At 37.3% G+C, this 10,390-nt stretch overlaps 1 protein-coding gene across 2 annotated transcripts in view; it reads left to right on the forward strand.

Annotated features, from left to right (window-relative positions):
- RAP1GDS1 (Rap1 GTPase-GDP dissociation stimulator 1) overlaps positions 1 to 10,390 on the forward strand; it is a 69,822-nt gene that overhangs the window by 44,035 nt on the left and 15,397 nt on the right. For both annotated transcript variants that reach the window (XM_019470568.1, XM_019470567.1), the window contains exons 4-5: positions 7,478 to 7,606; positions 10,007 to 10,132. In XM_019470568.1, coding sequence (XP_019326113.1) covers positions 7,478 to 7,606; positions 10,007 to 10,132 — 255 coding nt within the window. The remainder of the gene's footprint in view (positions 1 to 7,477; positions 7,607 to 10,006; positions 10,133 to 10,390) is intronic.

Consider the following 10,390-nt stretch of genomic DNA (forward strand, 5'->3'; position numbering starts at 1 on the left):
TGCTCTTAGTGTTACTTATCCACCTCCAAATATCATTGTTGTATGTGTCTCATCTCTTTCTCTTGTTCTTACATTCTTTTTGTCTCCTCTTTTCCTAGTATTATTTAAGAATACTTGCTTACATTACTTCTTCCTTCTTCTCCAAATAGCAACTTTCTAGTTCCTTTATTTTACATATTTTTCAGGAACTGTTTTGCTTGATGTCTGCATGAGTGTCACATTTTACTACATTTCATAGTGTTAACTCCATGTTTTCTTTATTTGTTAAAATATTTGGAGCAAATAGATAGTCTCACCTCTAAGCTACCAGAATCCTCTGGATGGATTAAGACTAATGAGCATCCAGTCTACTTGGTAGCTCAAGACAGACCAGTCCAAATGCACTGTGTAGAGGTACTGTATCAGTTTTGCTTTAGTGACCAAGCTCCCAGCAGATCTTCCCTAGGAAAACTAATTACGAGTTAAATTTCCCAAACAAGCAGGTTCTGAACAGTTTAACTGTTATGAATATTGAATAAATGACTCATTCCATCTAGTAAGATAGCTTATTCTGATGCGATCAGTAAAGCAGTTGTGTAGCTCAGTGACAACTATGAGGATTCACTAGCTGTTCTCTACTCTGCTAAATGACATCGTTCATCTCGCACAAACTAACGAACTGACGCAATATTCACAGGAGCCACTGAAGCAATGTCAGCAGTGAGAAACGCAGTATCCCAGCTCCTGGATCTGGGTGCACACCACCATCCTGTCATACCATCACATCAGGGAGGATTGCTGGGGGCTTACCAAACCCTCACCTTACCCCACATACTTGGTGGTCTCCATGAGAAAGGACCTTTTGGTAGGGACCCAGCTCCTGTTTGGCCCAGCAGCCATGGGTATGCTGTGTAAGACTTGTGTCCTGTAGTTCTACTGTGAATTTGGCCACTGACTGGGGCAACCACTGAATTAAACCTCAAATAATCTGCCAAATCAATATAAAAAAAAAAAAAAAAAAAAAAGAAGTTAGAGGATTAAATTTTTAGAAGAAAACTCAATGACCATACCTGCAGCATGTGCATGGAGAGACAGGTAGTTGGCCTGTCTTGCCAGGTTTGTTTTAAGAGCCACAGGTACAATTGGACCATAGTTGTGAACTGCTCAAAAAATATCACCTGTGGACCATCATAAATTTTCAGGACAACAGTCAATGTCAGATATGAGCCCAAGACAACCACTTACTTCCACGCATTGCAGCATCAGGTGGATAATATTCTGAGTGAATGCAGTTCTTTGCTGACCTGTTAAACATGAAAACTCAGATTGTCCTGACAGTTAATTGTGCTTACAGATTAGCGGATACCATTTTCAGGATTTACTTGCAAAGGCTTGATCCCATGTTACTTACGAAGAAGATAAACGCTGCATTGGTTTTGCTGGAGGATGAGGAGTATGGGATTGCAGCCTAGAGTCCCAGATTGTTTTGTCAGTAGTTATGGAAACAAATTGGACAAAAATAAAAGGAAAAATATTGGAAATGTGAGAAGGAAGTGTTTCAGTCTTTGAAATAGCACTTCTACCTTCTCTTTTCTTGTTTCTGTAATCTTTTCCTGCTTAGCATGCTACGTTACAAAATCACAGGTGGGGACTTCAAAGATTTCTTTACTGCTTTTAATGACTCACGCTCTTTTAAGTTGCACTAGCTATCCAGATGAGGTTGATTACAGCACATTTGGTTCTTAGTTGCATCTAATTATCTATGAACACCCTAATATTTTCTAATCCTTAGCATTTTATGAGCAAGGAGTATATAAATTGTTTTATTTGATTCTAAACAGTTTGTCATTGCCAGTCAACTAATTGCCCTCTTTTTCCAATAGCTACTACTTTATTTTTAATAGCTATCAACGACCTTATTTTTTTAAAATGACTCATTCTTGAGTACTTCAAGTTTTTGAATTAGCATAGGCATTTATCACACATGAGTTTTACAAAAATGGCAACTAAAGAGCAGCTACGAGTAGTATTTTCTTTTCCTAAACAGAGCAAATTAATGGAGCATTCTTGTATCTCGTCCCGATTCTGGACACTCAGCTTGCAATTGTAACTCCATTCATAACACTGTTGTCTAAGCTTTAAAACTAAGATTCCCTTTACAAGGTTCTTGTGCCATCTGCTTGTGTTCAGGAATTATTTTTGCCCGCTGTCTCTCAATTCTTCCTTTTCCTCCTTGGTATCTTTAGTCACTACAACATTAACAGAACAAACTCAGCTTTGGCATCTCCTGCAGTTCTTTTAAGCGTATAAAAAAAGTGTCGATTTTTAATCGTGTTGCTAGAAGTCAGAGGGTTTTTCTGATGGGACACATCCCTTTGCCTTCAGCTCAGATTATCTTGACCCTCTCTGTCATAATCGTATTTTACTACCCAAATTCAATCAGACACAAATAGCTCATCCCTGCTTTCCATTATTAGTTCTTAAAACGCAAAGTTGCAGGTATGGCTAGGAATGAAACAAACGTGTCACACGTTTGTGAATGTTTTTGCTCATAGCTTAATCCCAAAAGAAGCAAGTCTTGACAAAGACCTAGAATAAGTCTTTCTTTGTCAAGCGCTGCAAACTTTATTTGGGGTACAGAGCACCCATGCTTAAAGCTGCTGTTGTGGCACCTTTCAGTGGGTTCAGTCTGTTGTTGTGCTTCTCCCATTCTGAAGACTGTTATTACATATAATCTCTGTGTAGCTATGAATCTGCTTAAGAGCAAGAGGCAAAGCAGGCTTGGATAAAGAGTGAAAAACTAATAACTAATCTAATAAAACTAATAATCATATGCAAACACTCACGTGAAAGAGTTAGAGACCTGAGTAGTTATTCTGCAGATCTCATAATCCTGTGAGCCAAGACTATTTACGAGTTAATGGGATCAGTCTATAAGGTAGCTAATTGTCTCTTGAGATTTATAAAACAAACCATGAAAGCATTTTTAAAGAAATGCAGAAATAATGGAAGAACTAGGCCAATTAGCTTATTAGGTAGTCACATTGGAGATCAAAAGTTAACTGGATACAGTATGTATGTGTGAAAGTATACATATATTTATATATGGGCGTATATATGTAGATAAAAAATCATTATGTTTATAGATTGCTTCCTCATCTCATTTCATATTAAACTTCAGTCTGTCAAGGTTGTCTTTCCTTCAATGCCTTTGTAAAATGTAACATTCTGATTCTAAATCATACAACTGCCAAGCCGCCAAGCCTTTCTTATTCTCACAAAACTCTTACCGACTGGAATGAATGTTGGCGACTGATTTGCGCTGTTTACCATCTGCAGAAGCTATATAAATACAAAAGAAACGAAAGGGAGATTTATGGCACCATTATTATGGTCTAACAGCAATGTTTCAGTAATGCTTCCTTCTAAGACTTACCTTTGTTAATTTTCATGCTTGCCGTGGTTTTTGTTTCATTTACATCACAGCTAAAAATGACTTGCATGCTTTCAAGACCTAAATATTATACAAATGCAAAGTAACCTAAAGCATGTAAAAGCAGATAAAAAGTATGTTTCTTATGATACCGAGACAATCAAGACAATCACTTATATGTTATATGATGATTTAACATAGATGTGGGGATTGCAAGCAGGTTTCTCTAGGGTACGAAATTACACCAATTTGTACAAAACAAATTTTCCTTTAGCATTATAATCACGGTTACTGATGAAACACGAGATGACTAGTTGTTTTCTGAAATTCTGTCCAAACTCATGAACTAGCCTAAATCAGCATTTTAAACTCAAATGCCCCCAATAAAGTTCTCAATTTGGGATATTCTCCCCAGATCTTACTTTTTGGAGTTTCCATGTGTGTCACCGAAGGACACGGATCCATTGAAATTCAAGTTTTAGGTAGGTAATTCTTTGTGCTGGCGCATGTATTGATTGCCTTTTATCTACCTGTATATGCATCTGTACAGCAGCACTGTCAGTGCTTTTCACCCCAAGAGAACACAGAGACGTCTTACTAGTCCAACATGTGATAGCGGTGTAAAATTTGAGAATTTCTTTTGTGGCTTTAAGTCATAAATTCAGAAGAGGCATTCAGTTTTTCATGCTTCCTGCTCACTATGCATAAAGTTCTGCTTAGGAAGCTGATAGAAATGCTGTTTCGTCCTGAGACATGATGTTGCCTGGCTTCGTGGCTCACTTTAGTTGTGAGTCAGGCAACTGCTTATAGGATGGATGCATGTGTCCCCTGAATGTGTCTCCTGCTCTAGTAGGGCCTTAACACTTCCTGCAATGAAAAGCTGCCATACGCAGTTATTCCAAGTTACCCAGTCTGTGGTCTTTCATAGGAGAGCCTGAGAACTGCTGTCAGTCCCTTCAGCTGAGACTGAACCTTTAATTTCTCTGAACTAAAGAGCACTGTAGGTCTCCACACCAGTGAGAAGCCTAATACTTTTCTCTTAAACTTCTTCTTAATAGACTTTGCTCTTGTATTTACTAGAGAAAGAGCCTCCTATTGATGGTAACGACAGATGTAAATGACAAGTTCAGAATTTGTATGGCAAGCCCAGGCTTAAGTATAAACATAGCAAATAGCTGCTGGCAGCCTTTTAATTTTAAAGGTTTTGCCTCCTGTGCAGCTTTGTGGCTCCCAGGGTTGTCCTGTCTGTGGCAGAGGAGAAAATTTATCCTTTCGCTTACTGCGGTTAAGGCATCAATATTAACCTTATTGGCAATCCTTGTAATCCTGTTCCTACCACTGTAGACCATTCCTGTGCTCAGGTGCCATCCTTCTACTCCACGGAAATGAGACCAGTATGGAGTCAGGTATAATACTTTTGACCCAGTACAATTGTTCTTTCTTGGTTTTAATTTTAGGTTTTGCCTCCTGTGCAGCTTTGTGGCTCCCAGGGTTGTCCTGTCTTTGGCAGAGGAGAGAATTTATCCTTTCGCTTACTGCGGTTAAGGCATCAATATTTACATTATTGGCAATCCTTGTAATCCTGTTCCTACCACTGTAGACCATTCCTGTGCTCAGGTGCCATCCTTCTACTCCACGGAAATGAGACCAGTATGGAGTCAGGTATAATACTTTTGACCCAGTACAATTGTTCTTTCTTGGTATATTTTCTTTTTCCTTTTTTCCTACTTGGGTACTGCGGTTAAGGCATCAATATTAACCTTATTGGCAATCCTTGTAATCCTGTTCCTACCACTGTAGACCATTCCTGTGCTCAGGTGCCATCCTTCTACTCCACGGAAATGAGACCAGTATGGAGTCAGGTATAATACTTTTGACCCAGTACAATTGTTCTTTCTTGGTATATTTTCTTTTTCCTTTTTTCCTACTTGGGAATTCTAGAGGCCCTTTAATCAGTGTGCTCCATGCTCTCTTGAACAACAGTACATCCTTCTATTTGGCTATTAAGATTCCTGTTTCCTTTCAAAGGTGGATATGGTTTCCCTTTTTCCACTTCTCCTCTGCACTTTTATATATTTTGTATTAATAAAGAGACAGCAGAAAAAAAAAACCTGCTCAAAACAGAGTTTATGTTTCTGATGTCAGAACGCTTTGCCAAATGAAGCCCATAGAGATTAATTGCCTCTTTGTCCATTACATTTGGATAAAGTGATTTTAGAGTGACTAAAGGCATAGTCTAGTAACAAGGCAATTTCTTCCCACATAATTTTCTATGGCATTTGTGGTTTGTGTCTTTGTTCTCCTACTCTCTATGACTACCATTTTTCCTTCAGAATTTTTAAGTATCTCCAGGGGACAATCACAAACCAAGGACAAAAACAGATTATTTACCAGTAACTTGAGTTCTCCTACACGATGATCATTTTCTCTGCAGAACCATTCCAGTTCCCCCCTCCCCAATTTTCCTATTCAGAGATAGATTTTTACAGTCAGTTTGGAATGAAGTAGGATGGTATACTAGTGACTCACACATCTGCCGGAGGTAAAATGGCATTCAATGCATGCGCTAGTGCACTTCGTACTTACCTGAAATTTGACAACTTCAGCAGCTCTTTGGTGTCTGACATGGTGTTCTCATAAATTTCTCTAAAGACCATGAATCTGTGGAAGAGGTAACACACCACCCACCACCACCACCCACCCCACCCCCAAAAATGAAATTCAGTTACTGGTAAGTAATACAGTTTTATTAAAGATGTCAAGCCATAAGGATTCTTGCTCGTCCCCAATAACCTGTAATAACCATGCCGTTTACTTACCTAGTGTAGCAAATTGATAAGTATTATAAAGGTATTTTACACTGAATATAAATGAACTAAACATTCCAGAATCTTTTCATAATTTTTATTAGATGAAAATTTCAAACACACTTGGCAGAATCTTGAAGGCAAAGAGTTTTCCAAGAGCATGAGATGATACTAAATTTGCTAGACTTAAGTTGTAATATGTTTTTATCTCCCTGTAAAAATCTCAAATTTTTATGGCTCTAATTCCAGAGATATAAAAACCCCACCTGATTCCAGTTGCTCAGAATAAATTCCTTAAAAAAAAAAAATTCCCCTGTAGGTCTTGACCCAAAGCTAAATGAAGTAATAACAATTCTGTTGAATTCACTGGGCTCTGGATCCTTGTCTTTTGAGTTTGTAACATTTAAACGTAGTTAAAGTGCTCAGAAACAAAGGAAAAAAGATGCTTAGGAAAATTACTAAACAACATCTGGTGTGTTCATGTCTGCTTCATTCTAATCAACTGTGAAACAATGTTTTTCTTCTTTGCTATGTTATAGGTAAAATGTGTAAGAGAAAAATACCGTTTTAAATAATCCTTTAAAACAATCATGTTTCTGCCTAACCATCAAAGCATCTTTCTATTTGCAGACATCTAGGAGCAATAACTTTCTTACTTGTAAATACTATAAACTTTCATCCTATGCAAGAAATTATCAGAATGGCTTCTAAGGACTTTTCTTAAACCTTCCATTTTTTTGTCTTTATTAAACTTTCTTTTTTCTCAAGCTTCTCATAATCTACATTGTGACTTCCTGTGTTTATAAACTTTTCATGTTTATTTCAGTGCCAGTTTATATTCATTCTGATTTTAATTTTCCAGTTTTGATCTTTAAGGGAAAACAGTATATAGGAACACACTCTCAGATAAATAATTATTTCACTGATGTAGTTTTGTTTGATTTCAGTCAGAATGAAACCCAACATGTATTAGGAACCTGATAACCACAAAATTATCAGTAGCTGCGTAATCCACTATACCCTATGACCATATCAGGAGGGAATTTTTCTGGGAATACGTCCCATTGCCAGGGGCAGGGGGAATTATGAGTCCATATCTGAAGTCTGGACCAGATCCCAGTGTAGAAGAGTAGAGGAGACAGACATTTTAATGCTGCTTAGCTTAGAAGTTGCTTTGTGTGAAAAATGCTTTTTTGGTTTAAAGAACAGTACTACAAACAGAAATGCTAACTCCGTGTTGTACTTTCTTTTTATGTAGATACCCTGCAGTCACAGCTTATCAATATGGGTGTTATACCTACATTAGTGAAATTGTTGGGTATTCATTGCCAAAATGCAGCTCTGACAGAGATGTGCCTTGTTGCATTTGGCAATTTAGCAGAACTTGGTAAGTCCACAATATTAATCTCAAATTTTCGTAAAGTTAAATTTTAAGACTAACAAAAGCCTTGCACTGATGCTTGTTCCATTCCTTTTGGTACATTCAAAATTTAAAGCAAACTATTCTGCTTATTCTCCCTAAAATCTATAGTTGTCTCTTTTTTTTCCTCTTCAGTAACTGACGTTTATTTGAGTACTTAGTACAACCTTATCTTTTATGTTAACGTTCTTCAATGCAAGTAAGCACATTTCCAATCATGTAAACAGTATTTCCTGAGCGCTGCTACTTACTGTGAATTATTTATTAATAATATAAATAATGTATCCTGGTGTAGCTCCACAAAGTTGTATCGGGGTTAAATTTGGCTCATGGAAATCACTGAATGGAACTGAGACAGGCACAGTTCATAAATCTGCCTATACAATATTCTTTTAGGTGTAGAGTTTTGACATGTTCTAGACTAAATACTTGCATGAATAAGTCATGAATATTACTAAGCTGTAGATGTTATTTTTAGCAAGTTTAGTTACAACTTCATTTAAATTGAAGTTTGTGGTCCTGCTTCGATCCAATGTCTTTGCAAGTGGATTAGTTTTCACTAGAATTCCACAAAGTGTAAAACAACGGGTTGTTAGGGCCCGTGTTTCATTGTCACTTGTGGTTTACATTGCTGTTCTTCTTTTGCTAACCTATTCAGTGAAATTTTAGTCTTATGAGGCTTTTTGCACTGGAGTACAATAATATAGCAGTTATGGTATCATCCTGTATTTCTAAGAGGATTCAGCAGTTCAAAATATGAAAAATCTATCTGTGAGTTTGTACTATTTGGTGGCCTGAAGTTATTCGCAACTGTCCTAAGTTCATAGATTTCAAGGCCAGAGATAATATCACGTTATCTAGTGTAGTCTGATCACACGCATAATACCTTTGCTTATAGCAGACAAGTCTGCTTAACAAAACAACAACAGAAAGAGCCATCAAAACAGCACTAAAGAAATTAATAGATCAGAGATCTTCAGGATGAGCACTATGTATTGTGTCTGCACAGTGGAAAGTATAATACGAGTTGTATACTGGAAATTCTAGTGCTAAAATACAACTAAAACCGTAAGGATATTAAATATAATAAATGGTATCTTCACTGAGAACTACATTTCCTTTCCCTCTTTGTCCAGTTGAGTAATAAGAACCATGGGAAAGAAGCTTAACAGCAGCTGCTTCCCTTCCTGTTCCCATACGCTGAAAAAATGCTCGTTCTTTAAGATTGGCACAAAATTAATTTAGCTTGTAATACTTTAATCTCCCTTAAGCAATAGCTTAGTCAATCACATTGTAACTGTAATATTTTATTTTTGGCTTGTAACTTCAGGGAATTTTATTGTCAGGTTGTCATTTTTCATCACTTAAGAGACAACCGCATTCTACAGATCCCTTGAGAAGCATTATATGAAACTCTTATTCTGTGTCAAAGCAGGGCAAAAACCAAATAAAGACAGTGATGGTTCTGCTTTTAAAAATACCAGAAAGGTCAAAAATCCACTTAGAATATGCTGTGCAGTCATGCATATTGAGAGAAAACAATAAAGGGATGCGCACAAAAGGGTCTAGGGCTGCAGTTCATGCTTTCCCCAGTCCTTGGGGTCAATTCTACATTAAAATCATCCCTAACCATCCATTATAGCAGTAGCAAAGATGCTGGAAGGTTTTCTAACTACAGATGGCCCTCAGGAGGTGGCAACTGGAGAATGCAGAACACCAGCCCTACCACCTGCATCCCCTGTAATACTGCCGGTGAGGAGGAATAAGATACAGGCAATGGAGTAGAAGAGATGCTTTTGTTGAATCTACATTTGAAGAACCATTATCTGCTGGCTAACCTCCTGGTAGCAAGCTAGCCCATCTGTAAAGCTGCTTTATGCTATCTGTGCAGTATGAAATGGCCCTGCAGCAGCCATGCACAGATCTCAAAGGAGACGTCACCGTCATGAAACCATGTAATACTAAAGCGTTCAGTACGACTCTTCATCTCTCCCACAGAAAATGCAGTATATAATCTGTTAGTCTTCCTGTTAAGCTGAGGGGAATCAAAGACAATATATATTTTTGTAATGTTACTATTTCTATAGCTACCTTTACATTCTGTTGGGCAGAAACAGCCCCAACAACCTTGATCATATATTTATATATTTTTAACAGCCTTAATCATAATTAATTCAGGTCAGTACATTTATCTTAAAGTGTTAGACATTTTTCTCTTCATTTAGTCGCAAGCACGAGTCTATTGTTCTTGTCTGTGAAGAGCACTATTAGTCATCTTACTGAATAAACCTGGTAATAGAAAAAAATAGTCCTACCTTTTGATGCAGTTTGTTTACTTGATACTGAATTTTTCCTTTTGCTTCACAGAGTCAAGTAAAGAGCAGTTTGCCTACACAAACATTGCTGAAGAGCTCGTGAAACTGTTCAAGAAGCAAATAGAGCATGATAAAAAAGAGATGATTTTTGAAGTTTTGGCTCCCCTGGCAGAAAATGGTGGGGAATTGGATTTTTTTTTTCTTACACTGTTTTTTATTCATTCCTTTATATGTATTTTGGTATATCCGTGTCTTTTTCAGGGACTAATTGCAGAGTAACCAGCTGCCTCATTCAGAAGCCGCCATGGTCCGTCCTTGTGATGACAGTTTCATGTGAAGTGAATAGGTCTTAATTGTCTGAGCATATGACAGGAGCCAACAAATTGTTGATGCTAATTCCACCTCTGATTCACTCTGTATATGATTATGTTATATT

This window comes from Aptenodytes forsteri, unplaced genomic scaffold, assembly GCF_000699145.1.
Source record: "Aptenodytes forsteri isolate BGI_AS27 unplaced genomic scaffold, ASM69914v1 Scaffold93, whole genome shotgun sequence".
Taxonomy (NCBI): domain Eukaryota; kingdom Metazoa; phylum Chordata; class Aves; order Sphenisciformes; family Spheniscidae; genus Aptenodytes; species Aptenodytes forsteri.